The sequence below is a fragment of the Varanus komodoensis genome, unplaced genomic scaffold (genome assembly GCF_004798865.1).
Source record: "Varanus komodoensis strain SLA01 unplaced genomic scaffold, ASM479886v1 scaffold41, whole genome shotgun sequence".
Classification (NCBI taxonomy): domain Eukaryota; kingdom Metazoa; phylum Chordata; class Lepidosauria; order Squamata; family Varanidae; genus Varanus; species Varanus komodoensis.
Window position 1 is genome coordinate 5,702,637 of NW_025335954.1, and position 22,596 is coordinate 5,725,232.

Here is a 22,596-nt window from a genome sequence, read left to right on the forward strand (position 1 = left end):
ACTTATCCACATTGAACGCCATCCTGTTGTCTCCCGCCCACTTCCATAGTCTGTCCAGATCCTTTTGGATCTGGAGCACCTGCTCCTCAGTTGTGGCCACTGCTCCAGTTTTAGTGTCATCTGCGAATTTGATCAGCTGACTGTTCACCCCTTCTTCCATGTCATTGATGAAAAGATTAAACAGGATTGGCCCCAGGACAGAGCCCTGGGGAACCCCGCTTGTCACTGGCCACCATCCCGATGGTTCCCCACTAGTGGCTACCCTCTGCTTTTGGTCAGTCAATCATGCCCTAATCCACCAGACAGTGCTTTGGTGTATCCCAAAACTCCTCAGTTTCTCCACTAGGATATCATGGAGCACTTTGTCAAAGGCCTTGCTGAAATCCAGGTAAACCACATCCACTGCATCCCCTCCATCTAGCCATCTCGAAACCTTGTCGTAGAATTCCGCAAGGTTTGTCTGGCAGGACCTTTTTGCGGAAGCCGTGTTGTGTGGCTGTCAGCCTCCCTTCCCTATCTACATAGCATCACTAGATCTCTCTCTATTATGAGCCTTTCCATTGTTTTTCCTACAATGGATGTAAGGCTAACTGGTCTGTAATTCCCCATGTCCCTTTACTACCCTTTTTGAAAATTGGGACCACTGATGCCACCCTCCAGTCCTCTGGAACTTCACCTGTTCTCCATGAGGCCTCAAAAATGGAGGCCAGCGGGCATGAGTGAACCCGTGCCAACTCTTGGGTGTAACCCCTCAGGGTCTGGCGCCTTTGTAATGTCCAATGCCCTGAGGAGTCCTTTGACTTCAAGGGGAGTGATTCTAATCTATGCCCCTAATTCCCTGGCCTCATCTAATCTCCTATGCAGATCTCCCCCATCCAGCTTTGGGGAGAACACAGAGGCAAAATAGTCATTTAGCATCTGTGCCTGTTCCCTCATATCAGTCACTGGATCTCCTTCCTCCTTATTTAGTGGTCCCACCACTTGTCTCCCCTTCCTCTTCCTATTTACATGCTGAAAGAAGCCCTTTTTGTTGCTCTTGATATTCTTGGCAAGTCTCAGCTCGTAATCAGCCTTAGCCTTGCGAAGAATCCTTCTGCAACGGGCCTCCTCCTCCCTCTCGGTATACCCTTTTGTCTATTTGCCCCAGTACCCATTTCTTACAGAGGTTCCTCTTTCGTCTAATCCCTCTAACCACCTCCTTTTGCAACCATGGCGGCACTCTCCTCTGCCTCCCCACCTAACTGACTAGAGGTATCGTCAAGGCTTGCGCCTCCAAAACCTCCCTTTCAAGTGCTATCCACCCCTCCTCAACTCGCTTACCTTCCAGTAACCTATCCCAGGAGACTTCCCCCATTCTGGCCTTCAGTTGGCCAAAGTTGGCCCTCTTGAAGTCCCAGCTTCTAGTGCTCGACCTGCTGCATGTCCCCAGTCCCCTGATCTCAAAGCAAAGGATGGAGTGATCACTCACATCCAGAGCTCCCCTAATCTGTACTTCATCTATCAGCTCCTCTCTATTGGTCAAGACCAAGTCAAGGATGTTTCCCCCCCTCGTCGCCTCTTGGATCTTCTGTGTGAAAAACCCTCCCTCTATAGCTTCTAGGAAGCAACTTGACCTGGCTGTCACCGCCGAGTGAGTCTCCCAACTAATATCTGGGAGATTGAAATCTCCCATAATTACTGTGTCTCTCCCCCGAGATATCCTTAGAATCTGGCCTGTCAGGACATCATCCAGGGTCTCAAGTTGACCTGGAGGGCAATAACATACCCCTTCTGTCAGGTCTCTTTCCCTGTCAAAACCATTAAGTTTCAGCCAGACTGCCTCTACTGAATCCCCATCTGTGCTGCATTCTATCTCAGTGCATCCTATCCCTTCCCTGATGTATAAAGCCACCCCCCCACCCCCTCTTTCCCTTCCTGTCCTTTCTAAAAAGATGATATGCCTCTCAAAACTCCAAGCATTCTCCTGTTTCCCAGCTCCAGATTGGTGCCAGGAGAAGGAGGAGGCTGTGCTGGCTTCCTCCTCCTGTGGGTGACATGTCTCCATGTCTCCCTGGCTGCTTCTTCCGTGGCCTCTCCCTCAACCCTCTGTCCAGAGGGGGGCTGCTCCCGGGAGGCTGGAGAACTCTCTCGGCCCTCAGGCACCTCAACTCCTCCTGCAGGACCACCATCTTGCACCGAGGGCAAGTGTAAGCCTGCCTCTCCTGGGGGAGAAGGGCGAACATGTCGCAGCTCTCGCAGCGGACAGCAACACCCGTGACTCCTGCCAAGGCCATCTTCTGGACTGCCACTGGGAACTCTTCCGAGACCTTACCTTGGTCCCCTGCCTTGTCTGTCCTGAAGTACCCCTCACTTGCCAAATTCTCCCAGACAAAAACCCACACACACCCACACACACACACACAGGATAAAATAAAATTTAAATTGGAGGAAAAACAAACCAAACCAAACCAAACCAAAAAAAAAACCAAGAAAGAAAGAAAGAAAGAAAGAAAGAAAGAAGCAATAAACAGAAAACAAAAAACAACAAAACAAAAAAAAAGAACCCTCAGCCTCCCAGGGAAGGGAGTCCACGGGCAGCCCAGGCCACAGCTAAGGGACGCAGTCAAGGAACCACGCCAAGAGGTCAGAGCCAAAAGGGCTGGCAGTGGCTGAGTGCGGCCTTATCAGCCCCTCAGGCTGGTGGCCCCGCCCCTCTGCTCCCTCCTGCCCCCTCTAGCCTCTCTGGCCCCGCCCCCTTCCTCTCCGCTGCTCCTGGCCCTCTGCTCCCCTGCCCAGCTCCTACCTTGCCTTCACCAGTACCCTGGCCATTCTGCACTCTCTTCTTTTTGATAACTAATTTTAATCCCTTATGACAGTTAAAATTTTCTAATAATTGTTTTAAAGGCTCTATGCTTTTCACTGGGTCCTTCGACAAAAGCATATCATCTGCATAAAGGTTAATTTTATGCTGCTTATTCCTAATTCCTATCTATAATATTATCCTTATTCCTTATGGTAGAAGCTAATGGTTTGATGCCCATTGTAAATATTAAGGGAGACAAGGGGTCTCCCTGTCTAGTCCACCTATGTAACTCAAATATTTCTGATTCTAATCCATTAATTCTTTAGCAAATGCTCCTTCATATAGGTTTTTTAGAGTTCTAATAAATCCCTCACCCAAATTCATTTTTCCCATAAGTCAAAACATATACCACCATTCCACACGATCAAAAGCTTTAAGCCCATTCAATGAGAATATTGCTATTTTCTGTTTTTCCTTAGCCGCTCCTTCCTTATTTTACTTTCAAGTTGTTCTTGTAATTTGATTCTCTCTCTCTTTTTTTCCTGCTCACTCCATTATAAAATATCCTCTTAATAATGCTTTTAGAGTATCCCATAAAAGTGCAGGCTCTATTGGCTCTTTATCATTAGTCTAATTTTTTAAAAATTCTCTTGTAATTCTTTGAATAATTTGGGGGTTTGGACTGTGCAGAAATGGACAGATTGACTTTGTCGTTGAAGGAGAAAGAAGATACAGACTTCTTTCAAACTTGGGATTCTTTTTATTATTAGCTAGAGAAATGGGACCATGCATAGATTTAAATATGTTTACAGTTTAACATAAAAAGAAGAATCGTGGGGGGCTGACCCAACAGGTCTGATGTTTTTGATGAGCGATGTTGTTTTTAGTTTTTTTTGCTTTTTTGTGTTAGGTTTATTTAGAATAAAACTTATTCCAAAATAATAATAATTTGGGGGTTTGTAAGTATACTTACACTTAATTTCCAAATTTTAGATTTATTCTCAAGGAGTTTAGTAGACCATGTTATTTTCATTGGAGCATGATTCAATGCAATATTAGTGCAAATTCTACTTTCACCAGTAATGGTGCTACTGATTCTGAAACAAATACATGGTCTATTCTTGAATAAATTAAATATTTTTTTGAAAAAAAATGTGTAGTCTCTACCTTTTGGATTTAAATATCTCCATGTGTAGATTAAAACTTGCTTTTTCAATAGTGTTCCAAATTTTAACTCCTTCATTGGTCATTTTCCTAGTTTTTGAAGATGTGTCCTTAGTTCCATTTATTAAACAATTAGTGCCTCCCCCCCCAAAAAGCCCTAGTTTTCCCCTTGAATAGTGATGTAGCTTTTGTAAAAGTTGTTGTATAAAAACTGCTTGTCCTGCATTTGGGGCATAGTATGAGCCAATAGTTATCAATTTATTTTCCAATTTTCCTTTCACTAATATATAACCTTCCCTCAGGCTCACTCAAGTAATCTGATACCACAAACTTAGAGTTCTTCAAGAAAATTATAGCCACACCCCTTGCTTTACTGGTCCCGCTTGTATTATATTGTTCTTCTAAAAATGGATGTCTACTAATATCTTGTGTTTGTTTTTTATGATGCATTTCTTGCAATAGTATTACATCATCACCCAACTTTTGTATGGTCCTCATTGCTCTACGTTTTGCTGGCATTCCCAACCTATTAGTCTATATAATTTCCTTTCATTGTTCTCTACCCCACCCGCCTCCCCTTCTCCCCTCCCTTGTCCCTCCATCCCCTCCCATCTTCCCCCCGAACCCTACAGTTGGCAATAGGGTACCAGGGCCTCTGTTTCACTTATCTGAACTGTTCCATGTGGGTACAACTGAGGCACCGAGTTTCCCTCCAGAGGCGAAATCTCCCCCACGCCCAATCCTGCCTTCTAACATCAGAATATATCCAAACAAACATGCATAAACTATTATTATAACTTATTTTAAGTTCTTAATTTTTCTATCCATAATTTTGCCAGTTATATTCTTATCTCCTTATTACTTTCCACTTGCCAGGCAGCCTGGAAAAACAGCTGATAAGTTACAGCCTCAGCCTCACTTTTTTCTTTTTCTTTTCCCTTCTCAACAGAAAAAAACAGTATGACATGTCCTTGGGAAAAAACTCAGATACTGCAAGCAAGAATCTAATTTTTAACAGATTTTTCCCCCAACTATGTTCCATTGGAGTTGCCTTTGATATGTATGTTCATTCTGAACTTGTGCAATCTTCTCTCTTGCAGTCTCTGGAAATTATATCTTTATTTCCTTAAGAAAATCCTGTAGTTTTGCTATTTCTGTTCTAATTCTTGGACTAGTGACCATGCCCAATAATCAGTTTAAATGGAAATCCCCAATTGTATCTTATATTTTGGTTCCGAAGCTCTTCTGTGTACCATTTCCATCCTGTCTGTCACTGAATTGTTTCTGGAGTCAAATCTTGATAAGGTTCGATTCTTTCTCCTTCATATATTAAGTACCCTATATTGTTTAGAGCGTGGTAAACAGCCACTTTTGTTGTATAAAAGGCCAATCTTACACTAATGTCTCTCTGTTGGTCATGGTCTCCCACCAACTCAGTGAATGCATTCCAAGTGATTTTCTGTTATCTCTAGGGCAGGGCAAAGGTCTTTCATCCATTTTAAGATTACATCTTTTACCTCTTCTCTTTTTTCCCCTTCCTTGAAAAATCTTAAATGTATGTTGTGGCAGCAGTTATGGTTCTCTTGATCCTCAACCTTATCTCATAGATGTTTTAAGTCATTCTCCAGAATATCAGTCCTTTCTTGTTGCTCTTGTGCAAGTTCAAATGCCTGATTAGCTATCTTTTCAATTTTCTCAATATTATTCTTAACTTCAGACAATGTTTCCTTTAGAGAAGCAATAACAGTTTTCATATCCACTTGCAAATCCTTCCTTAACTGTTGTAAAAGCAGCTTCATATCTCCTTCTTAATCAGCAACTATTTCAGTTTTCTTTGTTTTCTGCCCCTTCCCTTTTATCTTACCATGTTTTTTGCTGTATCTTCCAGTAAGGACTGGAATCAAGCAGATTTGCTTGATCTTCCTCTTCAAGAAGGCATCCAGTGTTTTTCCTTGCAACATCTTCTTTGGCTTACCCATCTTTATGCACCTTCACAATTATTTCTAATCTACTCCATTTGAAAACATGTTTAATTATTACATAATAGACTGGATTGGGGTGGAGCAGATCTCCTGTGCTGCCATCTTCATGGCGGCAAGTCATGCTCCCTCTACCAGCCTTCTCTTGTCAGGTGGCTCTTCCATACAGGGAGATCGTCTTAAAGACTTTAATTTCTAGGTCATTTCAATTTCTCTTGAACCCTCACAGGCACGGGAGGAGTTCTATCATTTGCATCCTGGTTCTGTTTCAGGAGTTTAGCAAAATGTTGTAAATTGACAACAATGATCAACAGCCACTCAGGAAAGATCTTGCTCAGCAGCATGGAATTCCATTTGTTTATCCGTTGCCATATCAGTGGGCCTTTCGCTCTCGGGGCAACTTGCCATTGCCTAGGTATTTCTTGGAATGTTCTAATGAGCTTGGACTCCTCCAGCCATTCAGGGCAAGTTATGGATGCGGCTGGCTGTCTGGGGATAAAAATCCTATAGAGGGCATCCAGAGTGACAGATCTGGTGAAGGCTTTTTCTTTTTCTGGATTTCTTGATATGGATGACCATTCCAGCGCCATCAGTAGTTTCGAAGGGTTCTGTAGATTTGTTCAGGAAATTCCAGATCTTCTCTTGGCTGTACTTCTATCTCTGCCTTGAGTTTTAGCTCAGCCTGTTGTTGATCTGTAACCAAATCTATTTCTGTTTGTATAGGTAGGTGTCGCTGGCTGATTTTGGGTGTCGTGGGTCGATATTTGGCGCCTTCCCCCGATACCACTTGCAGTGCCCCATGTAAGGGCCGACGCACCATGGGTATTGGGGGAGCTCCCCTAGCAAACACTGCAAATTTGGAAGCATTCTGCCGACCTGCCCATTTTGGCCACTTTCAGGGCCGTGATCTGCAGGGTGGGCGTCGAGGACTGACTTTGGATGCCTTCCCCTGAACCCACTTCCAGTGCACCATTGAAAGCCCCATCACACCATGGGACTCAGGGGCCCTCCCCTAGCAAATACTGTAACTTTCAAGGCATTCTGCTGACCTGCTGATTTTTGCCACTTTCGGGGTTGTGACATACAGGTGGCTTTGGCCCAATCACACTCTCAGCCCAACCTACCTCACAGGGTTGTTGTTCCAAGGATAAAATGGAGCTATGTGAGCCACCTTGGGTTCCTCATAATAATGATATTCTCAATCTTCTTTCACCTTCTGAATCCAGCTTCCAAAAAAAAAAAAAAAAAAAAAAAAATCTAGGGAGCCGCTCTGTCAAGGACTAGCAAGGGAGGTAACAGGCTCTCTCAAGCTGGCACTAAGAAGGGGGAGTTTGGGGAGGGTCCTCACAGCTCCACAGGCTGCACGAGAAGTGGCTGAAGGAGGCCGGCAGCAAGCAGGCTGCAGATGATGTCTGCCCATGTTATCAAGATGACACGTGCCGCTTTAGATGGTCAGGCTACAGCGGGCAGAGCAGTCTTTCAGTGTTATATATTGTTCAGTGCTTTGGTCATCTTGCAAAAGAGGGTGGTTGGTGAACATTAACCCAACCTGACAAAGAATGGCAGAGGTGCACTGCGTTTCTATTGAAATCATATTATTTCTCCTGAACAACAAATGCTGCCTTTTCCCCTTTGAGCTTTTCTGTGATGGACAAACATAGGGCAGGGTTCACATGCTTAACAACCCATGATCCAAAAGCAACTCATGCTTTTGATCCATGCTCTGGGCTGTTGTTACGTGTGAACTGGACCGTCTTGTTCTGCCTGGAAGGGGCAGAGTCGACCTGAGGAGTTCCTTCATGGCTCCAGGCTTCCTCGGCCTCTTCTTTGCATCAGAGGTGAGAGGTGCAGCTTACGCTTGTATAAGCAGCCTTCTCCAGTGGAAGGGCTTCCCAATGTGTTGGACTACATTCTCCACCAGCCCCAGCCAGCCTGGTGCATGGGCAATGATGATGGGAGCTGAAGCCTAAAAAAACCGGGTGGGCGCCACCCTGGGAAAGCTGCCACGGGACGGCACACTTGCATGTGCCAAGCACCAATTGCCAACAGGCACTCTGGGGCTCTGACCCCAGGAAAAATGGCCAGTATGACTCCCCGGCACAACGGCCAGTTGTATGGTCTCCTGAGGATGACCAGATGCTGGATTAGGGGCCGGGAGAGTCAGCCTTAAAAATGTCCACTCAGCTACGGAGCTCATGGGGCCGGTGATGTGTCTCAGCATAACGCTCCCTTGCAAGGTTGTTGGACCATGTGCACCGGAAGGCCTAGGAATGCCAAGCTGACCAGAGGCCTCTCAGTCATCCGAGGGTGCCCTGCCCTTCCTCGCAATAGGGCAGTGAGCACTGAGGACACAGGATCCCAGAGAAGCAGCTGGTGATGACTATGGCCTTCCTGACAAAGAGCTTGGGATAACTGGATGAGCCCGATTCTCTGCATCCCTCGGGGCAGAAATGGGCAAGCTGGGACCCTCCAGTTATTGGGGTCTACAGCTCCCAGGATCCCTCACCACTGGCTATTCTGGCCAGGGTGGATGGGAACTGTACCTTGCTGGATGTTTTGGCCTCCAGGTTGCCCCCGCTTCGCTCCAGCAGCAGGGCCTGTAGCTCAACAGTAGAGAATCCCATTCATACACAGTCCCCAAGTATCAAGCAGTAGGCTGGAAAACTGTTGGCCAGAGGCATGGGAAAGCTGCTCTCAAGCACCACAGCCTCAAACATCAATCTTTTCAGCTTTTGGCAATACTGGCCCACAAAGCGATTCTTCATTGATGTGTAAGGCCACATTTCAAGGGTACCAAATGGCCATGTTCACAGGGCATTTTTTTAAATATCCTCTTCCCACCAGCTAGTCCGACCAGTCCTGCATGAAGTGGCGCTCTGGGAAAGGAGGCGTGGGGCTCCCTCCTCCAGGTGCTCTGCTGCATGTGTAGCCTGTTTTACGGCGAGAACGCACAATTGGGACCTGCCGCACAAGCGGAGAGACACGCTGACGGGCATCTAATTGCACACCCTTGTGGGCAGGCCATGCAACCCCCCCCCCCCGCCTCCACTTACTTAAGGAGACACAAACGTGGATGCAACGCTGGTCCTAGAAGGCAGGCATTGCCAGCGACTGCAAGTGATGGTGTCTTATTGTTTCAGCTGCTGTTTAGATAGCTGGGTAAGCTGCCTGGCAGCTGAGAGCAGAGGAGGGTGGCACCTGTCGCAGCTCCTGCCCAAGGACTGAATTGCATGCTGCCCTAGAGAGCAACTGAGCCTTGCAGTTTATCGCTTTAGCGGAAGCAGGCAGGGACAGTGGCCCCTTTTCTACTTATAGCGCCCAAACAGGAGGAAAGTGAATTTAGCTGGGGGTGGGGAGCAGCTGGGCAGGTTTACCCCATCCACCCAGTAAAACCCATCAGGCTGGCCTACGCACGCCTCCCTCCACACAGCATGTGGTCCAGCCACGGCCTCCTTTCCACGATCCAGCCCTGTGCCAAGTGGTGTCTGGCCCATCCGACTGTGGGAGGAGCTTCCCCTTCAAGATCGCTCATGAGGAGAACTGCACCAACCCTTGACAACATGCAAGATGTATTCACCTTCTAGACAAAAGAATGCCTTCCGCTGAACCTGACTGAATTCTCCTCGGCAACATGCCAAAAGAGGTAACCTGACCTCTTCTGATGTGTTTGCACACGCTGAATCAAACGACAAAATCTAGGCTGGGTCGATCTGGATTTATTTGATAGAAAAGTGAATTGAGAATCGTCCCACATATGCCAAGTCAGCAAGGTGGCAGGAGTCTTCTGGCATCGCTCCTTCCCCGGGCAGGCAGTGATTCCTCACCTCCAGTCACCCGTTCAGTGGCCGATTGTTCAGAATCTGCAGTGGCTCATTTCTCACTGCAAGAGCAGCCTGGAGGAGCCAGCCTGCACTTGTGGGGAGGTTCCATTTTTATGCAGTCCACACGCTCCTCCGTCGAAGGCCTGGTGCAGGTGAGACGATGCAGCTCGGGAGCAGCATCCTGCATCCTTCTCTCCCCCACCCCTTCCTTCCCTTTGCACTCTCTCTTTCCTGCTATCGCTGGCCAAAGGCTGCATCCCTGCATGCCAGATTGGTTCTGCGCAAGTGTAAAGGTGGGCAGGGAGCAGTTGGTATGATGGGGAAGAGCCGCTTTCAGCCCACGAAACGCTTCAGGAGCATATCAAGAGAGGAGGGATGCTGAGAAAAGGCCAGAACAGGAAAGGGAAAGAGCACCCTCTCCTCCAGTTCAACATTTCAAGGCACGCAGGTGACACTCAGCCATCCACACAAGCCCGGGGCTGATGTTTCCTCCAAAGCACACAAGGCTGAGTGTGTGAGAAGCAGATGGGCGCCGGTTCCAGGTCTTCACCCCAACTCCAGATTGCACTGACCCAAAGGGATTCTCCTGAGGGCTCTCCTTTGCATGGGGGAGCGAGCAGTTCCAGGCCAAGGCCTCAGCTGCACATGGCTCCCACAGAGGAAAGGCCAGGGAGCTGCCTGCCGTCTGCGTCCCGAGGGTGAGCGCCACTGGCAGGAAACTGAGGCCAAGAGCCTGGCACCCGTGGAAATGCCACTGCTGCCACTGGAGGCAGCTCCTGGAAACAATGTGCTGAGAAAGCGTGGCTGGGGTGCCTCAGGCAAACTCACGCCACAGCAGAGGGCCTGACCAGGACAGTCTGCCCCTGTGAAAAGGGGGCGCCCCTCACGCGTGCCTTGTGCACATTCGAAGGGGATTCTGCTCAGTGGGGAAGCGTGCTGGTTCTCCCGGCAACACAGCCAGGAGGCGCCGGCCCAGTCCTGCAAGGGAACAGCCACCATCGTCTGAGTTTGGACAGTTGGCACAGTTCAGAAATCCAGCTCGTCGGAGTCGGTGCCGCCGGCAGTGGGCAGCTCTTCCTGGCTGCGCCCCCACACAAAACGGTAGTTGTCTTCCAGCTGGCGCTGCCGCCTCTGCTCCTTGTGAGCTTCCTCTGTGCCCTGGATCTAAGAAAGCAAGGCAAGGCCGTGAGCACACGCACAAACACACGCTCCACCCGCGTCCCCGGCAGGAGACACGCTGAGGACATTCTCGTGCCCAAGGCGGGAAAGCCACACGGCACACCGCCTCACACACTGTCCCCCAACACTGCCAGCAACAAGGGCCAAGCTGGGGGGCAGGGAAGCCCTGCCCTCCTCCTGCCGGGAAAGCAGCTCGTGCACCTTCAAGCAAATGAACCGTGGGGCCGGCCGTGGGGAAGCTGCACCGTGGGGAAGCTGCACCGTGGGTCACATCTATGCTTCCCAATCTGCCCGCTCTAAGGGGCCTCAACTTTCCGCCAACTCAGGCAGCCTCTGGTCTGTTCCGTGGCAAGGCTCTCTCTTTCAAGGAATGCTGGGTTCCATCCGAGGTCTGCCTCCCACTGACAGAAGAGCTCTGCTTACTGAAGGCACCTCCTGCCATGGGAAGGGCGAAACCTCGGGGCTCCTTCCCTTCCCTTCTCTTCCCGCCTGCATCACAGCCTCCTCGGAAGCATTCCTGGACCCTGTGACAGGGCTCAGACAGCACCAAGATGCACAGTCAAGCACTGAAGGGGCTGTGAGCTGCCCTCTTTTCTGATCCCTACTGGGCTAACAGAAGCATGCTGAACAACCCACAGCTCGCCCAACAGAGACTCTTCATGGGCTGCTCATGGTTTATTTTTGTATTCAGATTTTAATGTACCCCCTCCATTCCCATAGGTTCTGGCTGCTTCACAAGAAATTCAAACTAACCATAGCTAAAATGTTGGTTTAAAACAGGCATATTAAATAAAAGTAACCTGGATTAGGTTAAATTTAATCTAATCATCAAACAAGCCATGAACTAAGTGCCTGGATAAGGTAAACCCAGTCAAGCCACGGTCCCGTCTTGGCTGTGGGCTACTGTGTAGCATTTTCAGGAGACTAGGGGCTGGCAGAAGCAGGCTGCTGCAGCGCCCAGATGCACATGCCGATACCCGGATCCAACGCATGGGGCAGGGCGCAAGAGCAGGCCGTGGGCAGAACGACCCCCCTCCCTCAGTCACCCAAAGTGCAGCCAGCCTCTGCATCTCCCACACGCCAAGGCAGGACTTCCACACAGTTCCTCTGCTCACTCAAACGGCTTTCCCCACTCAAACAAGGGTAATGGTGCATCCTAGGTCCTCACCAAAATATTGAAGAAAATGTCCTTGAGGTTCTTGGTGTCCTCTTCTGACAGCCAGTGGGTGTCATCCTCCTCCCCAAGGCCACCCGTTGTCACAATCTTGATTTCAATTTTACCTGCCGGCCACATAGTCAGCCGAACATTAGACAGCCCGTGAAATCCTCCGTGTGTTACATTTAGGAGAACGGCAAATAGCAGGGTGCAGCACCTCAGGCCTGCAGGCCAAGCCTGGCCTCCTGGAGTCTGACTCGAGCCCTCTGGCATTCCTCAGAAAGCCCTTCTCCCTGCCAGAAGGCCTTTGATGGCTTCCTGGCTTTGGGATGACCCCCAGGCTCATCAGAAAAGGCAGGTGTGCTTCTCCAACAGCTCCGTGACGAGCAGTCAGCGCTTCAGGCTAAGGTGGGTGGCGTTCTGGCCCTGCCCTCTGCTGGCATGCAGCCCAAGCTCCTCCCCAAACCGGTCAGCACTCGGGCTGAAAGAGGTTCAGCAGCCTGGTGCAGGAACATGCTGGGGAGGTTTCGCACATTCCCAAGCAGCTTCTCCCTGCCAGGAAAAGAGGCGGCACAGGCCTGTTTTTCAGGGGGAGATGCTGGGGCAAGAGATCAAGCCGTGGGACCACTAGCCTGGCTCCGGGCCACAACCAGAGAGAAGATAATTCTCTCTGGTGCAAACAGAGAGCTATCTTCGAGGTGCAACTGCGGCTGGCCGCACTCCTTCCCTGCCTCTCCCAGTGATACTTGGTTAAGGTGGAAGGGCAGGACAGCATCGCGTTGTTCAGTGTTTCCCTGCCCCTGCAAACACCTGCCAGTGAAGCAGCGTGGAAGCAGGTAAGCGGGAGAGCACTGTGTGGCCAGATGTGTCGGCTGCCATTACGCTCCAAGGAGACGCAGGAAGAGTCTCATTTTGGAAGGAAGGCAAGGTAAGGCTTGTGACCCACCACATTTTGGCAGCGTGCAATTCCCAGGATCCTTCACCACTTGCTATGGCACTTAGGGCTGATGGGTGCCTGCTTTGGTAGGCCAAAGCAGCCAGAGGGCCACAAGTCACGCTTCCCTGTTTGAAGAGGACTGATGCGGCCCGGCTCTCAAAACGCCAAGCAACCAGTAAAGCAGAGCCGGAGCAGAGAAGGCAGCTTTGTAGTTTGCTCCCTTCCAGCCACCTGGGGGCACCCAAGGAGTGTGTGCGTGCACACACGCAGTGACTTCTTGTGGGGTTTGGCTGTAAGTCATGCGTGTCTCCCCGGCTCTCCTCTTACTGCCAAGGAGCAAAGTGCTGCGTGCTTCTACAAGGGTCGAAGACAAGAGCATGGGGAAAGTGGGAGAGGCGGAGGATGTGGACCCCCCAAGATCCCCACCCCGCCAAAAGGATTAAGCTGCGAGGGCCTCTTTGACAGCAGTGTGGGGTGGGAAGGAGAAGTGACTGAGGCAGGCAGGCAGCCTGCCGCGCCCACGGCTGCAGTGGGGCTGTGGGGGATTGTGGCCGCACACGGATCCTCAGCTCGAGAAGCGCCAGGCTTCCCCATGCAGGAGTCCCAAGGAGGACGGCCACTAGCTTTGAGGCACAGGGGCTCATGGGAAGGCGGCCGTGGGCACCATCTTGTGCATGTGTGGGCAGAAAAGGGGCCAACAACGCCCAGCACAGCCGGCTGCGGCAAGCTGAGCTCCCGGGCCTTTCTTCTGCCTAAAGATGCATAGGCTTGGGTCCCAACACCTTGTTTTGGGGCCCGCACTGGCAAACCTCTGCACACAGAGGCTTGCTACAGGTGCACTGGGGTCTCTGCAATGGATCCCCAGAACACACACTGCTGATGGTGGGAGTCCTTTTCGCTAGGAGAGGAGCACTTCCATCCCCTCCAACCAGCAGGCCTGCAACTTTGGGTTGCTCTGCTCATTACACTGCTCACAATCTACTGGGAATTCAAAAAGAAGAATCAGACATTGTCTTATATACTGTATAGATTCATATACGTGTGTGTGTTATAAAAAGAAAGAAATTTTATACAATTTTATTTTATACAAGAAAATGATGGATTACTCAGTCGAGTCTAGGCCTCAAGCATGTAGATATTTTCCCCTTCTTAAATGCTCTGGTTTTGACAAAAGACTAGTTGATTGATCAAAACTGATATATAAAAAAAGATGCAAACCACAGTGGGATCCACTTCAACAACAACCTGCTGCCCATCCATACTTTTTCGCTACTTTAATGTTCAGCATTAAACATTAATGTTTGGTTATATGGTTTGAATTCACTTTAAAAACACATGCCAATTTTAGAAGTCTGTGTCTTACTCTCCTAATTTCAGCATACCCCTTGATGAATCATGACTCAAAGCGTCCTGTAAATTGTTTGGTTTGGGGTGATGTCGTTGCTTTTAAGAGTGATTCAAATAAAGATAGACTTTCCATGTCAAAAGTAGCTGCCAGCGGCAATCCTTAGCATCACAGAATAGTAGAGTAGGAAGGGGCCATGAAGGCCATCGAGTCCAGCCTCCTGCTGTTGCAGGAGTACGACCTTGTGGTCATACTTCAAAAGGCGCAGTTGCCACCCGATGCCTCCTTGAACAAGATCCGCACAAACAGTGGTGGGCCTTCGGCAGTCATAGGGGAGCTGGTGTTGGATGCGCGGATCTGCTTTCGACCAAGGCAGAGCACAGAGCTCTCTGCCTACCCCGATGCTGCAGCCTTCCTTCCCAGTCCGGTACCACCCGATGTGTCGAAATGCAACTCTCCTCATGCCCAGCCAGCTGCAGTCCAACCCATGGGGAAAGCACCCGCTTGCGGAGGAAGGCTGTGAGGCTGGCCCGGGCAGCCTCAAACACAGCACCAGCTAGAGGCCTTTTCTAGATCCTTTAAAGCCCGAACTGCAGGGACTGTGAGTGGCGGAGAAACAACCATCGACGAATTACAGCCCCTTCACAACTGCTCCCTTAATTAAGGAAATGGGGGCAGCCCTGGCCTTACACACCTCCTCTGGGGAAGGCATTAATCAGATAATGTCTTGAGATTCTCCTCTCAGACGGGCCTTCCAGTCCTTGGGTGAGCTCGGGTCCCTGACTGCTCTCTCCTGGCGGCCTCTCCCCAAAACCCTGTGCCCTCCCGGCCTAGGGAAAGGCTCGCGAGCATCTCCTATCACCCGCTGCCCAGCTTGCACGGCTGCATTATTACCTTCTGCCTTCAGGCCTTCCTTCTCCAACAGGTCCTTAACCACACTCTCTATGTGGCGCAGCTGCGGGTTGTCCCTGCTCATCTCTTGGACTCGCAGCTCCTTCTGCCGAGCGCTACCTGGCCTTACTTTAGTGACCCTGACTTTCACGCGCCCGTCTGGGTCGCCATCTGAGACAGAAAGGGGACAGAGGCACGTCAGTATGCTGGCGCTTGCAGGACGGGAGGAGGGAGAGCGCGCACGAGCTGGACGGGCTGCTGGCACGCCTGGTACGCTCTGCACTCAGGAGAACAGAAGGGAGCTCTTCCCTGCCATCTAGCTAGGCTACCTTTGCCTCAAACAGGCCCTGGGCAAAGCACTGAGTGGCTTCAAAGCGTGTTTGCAGAAAGCAGAAGGTCCCTGGACAGCAGAGGAAAAGGAAGGCGAGAAGTCACGAAAAGGTATAGAGATCAGCCTCTTGGCCAGACCTGCGCTGTGCCTGCTCTGCAGACGAAATGCAGCCCGCTAGCTTTGTACGGCAACCCACCAGGTGCTCCGTATGAACTGGTTCTCTTCCAGCCTAGGAGAAACTAAGGCAAAGGCTCTCCACCTCCCGGCAGGTTGCAGCACATGGTCAGTGGGATGTATTTGGCTACGGAGACCTCGAACAGTGCAGGTCTGCAGTAGGTGCAGGGAATAATAAAGTGCCTTCAGTAGTAGAGAAGGGGCACTCTGGACAACTGCAAAACTTAGCATTAGGCAAAGGCAAAAGCCAAAAACTGGGAATCGGAGCATGACCTAGGAAGTCAAAACCTCTTTAAAGGCAAAGAATTATTCCCTTTACCTAGGAACTGGCAAAACGGCTGAGCAGCAGCAGTAGCAGCAGCAGCAGCAAACTGAGGAGCAGGGATCTCGTCAGTGCTTGGCAATGCCTTTTTAGCCCCAGAAACCAGCGAGCTTCACTAGGAGATGCTTCCGGTGGCCACAGTCTTTTGTCCTGCATGTGTCCTTGGCCAGCAGCGAGGGAAGCCGAGTGGAAAATGGCTGCAGAGCCACATCCTCAGTCATGGGCAAGTGCCCATAGAAGACTCCCAGGAGGAGCCAGCAGAAGTGAACTATGGCAAGACACACCTCAAGAACTGTGCCCAAATATTTGTTCAGCCCCACCATGAGCATCCCTGGCTGCTTTTCCAGACTGGGGCCCACAAGAAGTTCAAGAACATGAGCAGGGGAAGGTTCCCAAGTCATCTCCCCCTTAGAATGTTCAAAAGAGCATCAATTTCTAGCTGTTCCTGTTTCCTAGTTATACCAGCTTCCTAGTCACTTGCCTTCACACTGTAGGGCAGCCTTGCCCAACCTGATGCCCTGCAGATGTGTTGGACTGCAACTCCCATCAATGCCAACAGGCTGCCTGAGCACTGCGGGACTTGCAGTCAAGTGCATTTGCTGGGCACCTTATTGGACAAGGCTGATGCAGGCCAGCCCCAGCCTTCCTGCCTCGATCAAGCATGTGAGCATGCTGCACATTCCTTGCAATGCTGCCTGTGGCAAAACAGTGCGCCCTGCTGGCTTCTCCAGGCTTAGCCAGAACCACACAGACTGCTGACTTCACAAAAACAGATCTTTGGAACAGGAACATACCTGTTGCTGGCTTGGCTGCCCTTTCCTTAGCAGCACTGCCTCCTGCAGACATCTCCTCTTCCTCCTCAGGGCGCTCCTGTTCCTTATCCCCCTTATTTGGGACTTTGCCAGAATCCAGCTTGTCAATGAGTTTGTTGAGGGTTGAAGCCAAAGACTTGGAGGCTTGTTTTCGATCAAACTCACCTTTCAGGCCTTCCGTTTCCAGCTCATCCTCCACCTACAAAGCAAACAAGCAGAGAAAATACAGGTCAAGATTTGTGTGGAGAAAGGTGGGTCATAAATATAATGTACAATTGTTGTTATTTCTTACAATTCAGCGCAGGATCTGGATTCTTAAAACTAGTTTAAAGCAAGTTTCTAGTTCTTGGGACTCTAGAAATATACCTTTTAATGCACTAAGTGTCTGCAAGAAGTGGCAGAAAAGGACAGAATTTTTGTAGCCTTGATGTATTGCCCTGTACTGTGTCCTTTGTGGCCTGGTTATACACCAGCAACATGGGCTGGGGGAGGAAGGTAGGCCAGCATGATAAATGTGTGAAATCCAGGCAGGAATCTGGGAATTCAGAAGAGAGGCTGGGATTGCTGTGAAATGGGCTATTGCTGGTGCTGAAAAGGAGTTTAGTGCACTGGGGCTCGGACCCCACCTTTGCCTTCTACTCAGTCACTTGTTGCTTGCTGCCCTTTCTGTGGAAGCTAAATGTGTCCACAGCCAAGTATGTTGTCGACTGTAATCTAGTCTTTTCAGAAAGCCATCTAAGCTGCACAGCCAGAGATCTGACCTCACTCCCCCACCCACTCTTTGCCTGAATGGAAAAAACTCTCCTTCAAGGTCAGAAAATCAGCCTCAGGAAGGTGGAATTTTGGTGGGCAAGGAAAGGAGGAAAATGGAGAGACCAGGATACAAGCAATCTGTGTCTATTCTAGCCTCCTTCCATCTCCCACTCTACCATCCTTATTAGACAGGAAAAAAAGCCTATCTGATGAAACTACTGGGTGGAAGGAGGCAAAGATTGCTTCCGCTGCGCCTTCCTATTCTGCACAGGCTGATCTGACACCTCCGAGTTCAGATGCATCCGATCCTCAAGGCTTCCATGGAATTTTTTTTAAACTGCTTTCCAAAGCTACAGCTCTCAAAACAATGTATAAGACAAAAGCCCAGTCTAATACAAGATACTTCTAATACTTCCTCGTGAGGTTTGAGCTCGAGAGTGGCCTTTCCCTCTGTAAGGGTGCGGACCCTATTGTGTGGGTCCGCCCCTGGAGCCGGATGGATCCAGATGGATTCCTGAAGGCTCTGGGGGGAATTTCCAGTTGATAAGGCTGGTGCTCCTGTCGAGGCTCTGGTCAGACTGTGGAATGGGGAAATGACCAGGGCTATTGACACGATTGCTCCTAAGCATCCTCTCCCGCCTGGCAGAGCCCGTTCATCCCCTTGGTACACTCCTGAATTAGGGCGATGAAGCGGGTTGGGAGATGTCTAGAGTGTAGGTGGAGGAGATCACAGGATGAATCTGCCCGAACACACTTAAGAGCCCACTATCGGGCCTATGCTGTGGCGGTGAGGACGGCAAAGAAGAAATTCTTCTCCGCTTCCATTGCCTCCTCACAATGCCGTCCAGCGGAGCTTTTTTGGGTGGTAAATGGGCTGGTTCATCAGGCCCTAAGAAATATCCTATACCGCCTTCGACGGCCCACTGTGACGACTTTGCCAAGCATTTTAAGGAGAAAATCGCTCAGATTCGTCACGAGCTGGACTCCACTAGTAACTCAGAGCCTTCAGGGAAGGAACCAATGTTGCTGTCTGGTCCTAAATTGTTGGATGAGTTTCAGTTATTGTGGCCTGATGATGTGGACAAGGTGTTTGGACAAGTACGTCCCACCACCTGCTTATTGGACCCTTGCCCATCTTGGCTACTTAACAAAGCCAAGGACGGGATAGGAATCTGGATCCTGGAGGTTTTCACTCCTCTCTGAGGGATGGCCTAGTACCTGCCCCTTTAAAGGAAGCAGTAGTCCAGCCAGTCCTAAAGAAGGCATCTCCGGTTCCAGAGATGGCCACCAATTATAGAGCGGTGGCCAATATCCCGTTCTTGGGCAAGGTGTTATAGCAGGTGGTGGCGGGACAACTCCAAGCACTCTTGGATGAAACTGATTATCTGGACCCATTTCAGTCCGGCTTCATACCCGGTTATGGTACTGAATCTGCCTTGGTTGCCCTGTATGATGACCTGTGCAGGGAGAAAGACAGGGGGAGTGCGTCCCTGTTGATTCTCCTGGACCTCTCAGTGGCTTTCGATACCATCGACCATGGTATCCTTCTGGATAGGCTAGCGGGATTGGGAATAGGGGGCACTGCTTTGCAGTGGTTCCGCTCCTATCTCAATGGCCGATTCCAGAAGGTGGTGCTGGGGGACTATGGCTCTGTGCCATGGCAGCTATGCCATGGAGTACCGCAGGGCGCTATTTTGTCCCCCTTGCTATTCAACATCTACATGAAACCGTTAGGAGAGGTTATTAGGAGGTGTGGGCTGCGGAATCATCAGTACGCTGATGATACCCAGCTCTACCTCTCTTTCTCAACCAATCCAGGTGAGGCAGTGGCTGTACTGAACCGGTGCCTGGCCAAGGTAATGGGCTGGATGAGGGCCAACAAAATGAAGCTCAATCCAGACAAGACGGAGGTCCTGTTGGTGGGTGGTTCGGGCTCTGGGGTGGGGGACCTGGACCTTGTCCTGAATGGGGTAGCACTCCCTCTGAGGGACAGGGTCTGCAGCTTGGGAGTGCTCCTCAATCCGGAGCTGGCTTTGGAAGCTCAAGTGTCAGCAGTGGTGAGGAGCGCTTTCCATCAGCTTCGGCTAATCCATCAGCTGTGTCCCTACCTGGAGGACGACTGCCTGGCGACAGTGATACATGCATTGGTTACTTCCCGATTAGACTTCTGTAATGCACTCTATGTGGGGCTGCCCCTGAAGACGGTCTGGATACTTCAATTGGTGCAGAATAGAGCTGCCGGGCTGCTGATGGGGACTGGGCGTTGTTCTCATATAACCCCAGTCCTCTGTCAGCTTCACTGGCTCCCCATTGAAGTCCGGGCCCAATTCAAGGTGCTGGTGATTACCTATAAAGCCCTAAGCAACTTGGGACCTGGGTATCTAAAGGAGCGCTTGCGTCCATATATGCCCTCCCACCTCTTGAGATCAGTGGCAGAGGCCCTTCTCCGGGAACCCTCCGTGAAAGATGAGTACCTGGAGGAGGGCCTTCTCTGCAGTGGCGCACCACTTATGGAATGCGCTCTCCAGAAAGGTCCGCCTGGCGCCGTCATTTTTTTTTTCGGCGCCAGGCCAAGACCTTTTTATTTAAACAGCATTTTAATTCATTGTTAAATTATTTATTGGTTTTATTTATTGCCTGGATGTGTCCAATTTTTATATTTTTGAATTGTTATTTATTTGATGGAAGCCGCCCCGAGGCTTATGCGAATGGGGCAGAATAGAAGTATCCCAAAGAAATAATACAAGAGGCAAAAGCCACATAGCAAGCATCATGGATCCACTGCAGAGCTGCTCTGACGGCATAGACCATTCAACTGAACACAGCTTTAAACAGAAAGGTCTTCAGTCTCTGCCCCAATGCCTTTGCAAAAAGGAATAGGCACATGTCAAGAGGAAGGGAGTTTCAAAGCATCAGAGAGCCTGCTGCAAAGGCCCATCTCTTGTCTTTAAAAAAGAAAAAGGTGGGATATACATCTAATAAATAAATATTAGCCAGCCTAATCAATGACCCTTGACACAGATCATAGTGTTCACTTCCCCTTCCTTTTTTTTCTAAAGCACAGCCCCCCAAATGCTCCTGCTTCTCAGCACACTGAAGGCAAGGGGTACACAAACAGGGACAGAGACAGAACATCCTGGACTGGGTGTGGGAAAAGCACAGCAGAAAGGCGACAGAGAGTTTCATGGATCCTGACCTCATCAATAATGTGATCAAACTCCTTCTCCATCTCAGACTTCACCTCTTCTTTCAGCTTGGCCATTTCAGAGTTAGGCAGCAAGATATCTTCCAGCTCCTTCTCAAACTTCCCTAGCAGATCTTCCTCATCCTCATCATCATCCTGGGCCTCATCTTCCAGGTGCTCCGTTCCCACTGGTGGCTCACTTTTTGAGGGCGGTTCTGGCGATGCTTCCTCTGATTCACTAGACTTCTCTTTGCTCTGAAAGGACAAAGAGATGCTCAGAAATTCTAAGGGGGTAGATGGCCTCTGTATGCCTGCCTTAAAAGTAATAGGAATGAGATTTTTCCAAACCTGTGGAAGTAAGCCTTTTTAACAAAACCCAAGCCAATTAAGCTCGTGTGCATGCTACATTGCCTGTTTATTATGGTAGGGACAAAATGCCACGCAGGGGACCTAAGTATGCTTGTTCCTTAAACCAGAGATTTACCCAGATCCTGTGCATGCATTTTCAAACATTATGATTTACATGCTGCACCCTTAACCAAAAAAGGCTGTCTGGACAGCTTACCATCAAAGGCATTAGTTAAAATACAATGTTTATTTTAAACAATAAAACAATAGAATAAAGCCAGATAAAGAAATAAGAAACAAATGATAAAGTAATTTAAAAGATCAATTTTTAAAAGTGACCCAGTTGTTCTTGCAGTCCCATGTGCTAGAAACTTGGCTTAAAAAGTAGAAGCAACAGCACAGCAGTTTATGGGCTTAAACATTATGTTTGTCATTAAGAAATTGTATGAGCTTTTTTAGCAGTATTGATAGTCATGGGATCTGCTGCATAGTGATGATAAATTGTTATCAGTAGGGTGAAATGTTAAAAGGGGCTCAGATGAAAGATCTCTTTTGCCTATCTCCCTGCATTCCACGGTGTCCAACCAGATGCTTCTGGAAAGCACCCAGGCAGGGCATAATGGCAGCAGCTCTTTCTCCCCACTGCTGCTTCCTAGCAACAACTGTTCAGTGGCACATGGTCCCTGAACTAGGAAGCTTCACACTGAAAGCAATTCCACATGTATATCGAAAAAGCTTGCCTAGCAATAACCTAAGCCAGCCCAAGAAGTAGCAAGACTTGCTTTGGAATCTTACCTTCTTGGCATTCTGTTTCAAGTCATGGATGAACTGAACTAAGTCCCCCGGGTTCCGGATGACTTTAAAGTGGATCTTTTTCTTGAAATCTGGAAAGATCCAGGCAATAAAAGCATTAGATCTTCTTGCAGATCAGGAAGTGGCAAGAACTCCCTCACCAGGATATACACACACACACTCACAGCACCAAGAAAAGATGAATTCTGAAACCTGTAAAGGTCACATGCAAATCTGCAAACATCTATTCACTTGTCATACTTTTTCTGCTTCTGCTGACCAATGGAAACCATACTCATCCATTAAGCTTCTGCAAGTTCACCAAGCACCACCGCCACACTTCATAAAAAAAAATTGGCTGCCCAAAAGTACTAGAAACTAACATTAAAATTAAAAATATAAATGAACATTGGAGATATGCCATATGTGGGGTGGAGATGCTCAGTGTGCTGAATTTTGTGCCTACTTCCATACTTAAGTAGGCACAAAATTGGGCAGGTTTGCATGAAACAACAAGCTGCATAGAAAGCAACAGAGTGGTATTTTTAGGCCAAAGCTCATGATGAGTCTGACAAACACATGGCTTTCTGATGGAGCCTTCTCACAGGAAGCTCACTGGTGACTTA

The 22,596-nt window shown here is 49.3% G+C and overlaps 1 protein-coding gene across 1 annotated transcript; it reads right to left on the bottom strand.

The window, feature by feature from the left end:
- Nucleotides 1–9,621: 9,621 nt before the first annotated feature.
- On the bottom strand, nucleotides 9,622–22,105 carry OS9 (OS9 endoplasmic reticulum lectin; the record flags this gene model as incomplete). Its single annotated transcript, XM_044443244.1, has 6 exons — nucleotides 9,622–10,910; nucleotides 12,094–12,206; nucleotides 15,258–15,425; nucleotides 16,876–17,092; nucleotides 20,843–21,085; nucleotides 21,974–22,105. Coding segments are annotated over 6 exons (1,011 nt in total), but the record flags the coding sequence as incomplete, so codon positions are not given.
- Between the last annotated feature and the right edge of the window lie 491 nt (nucleotides 22,106–22,596).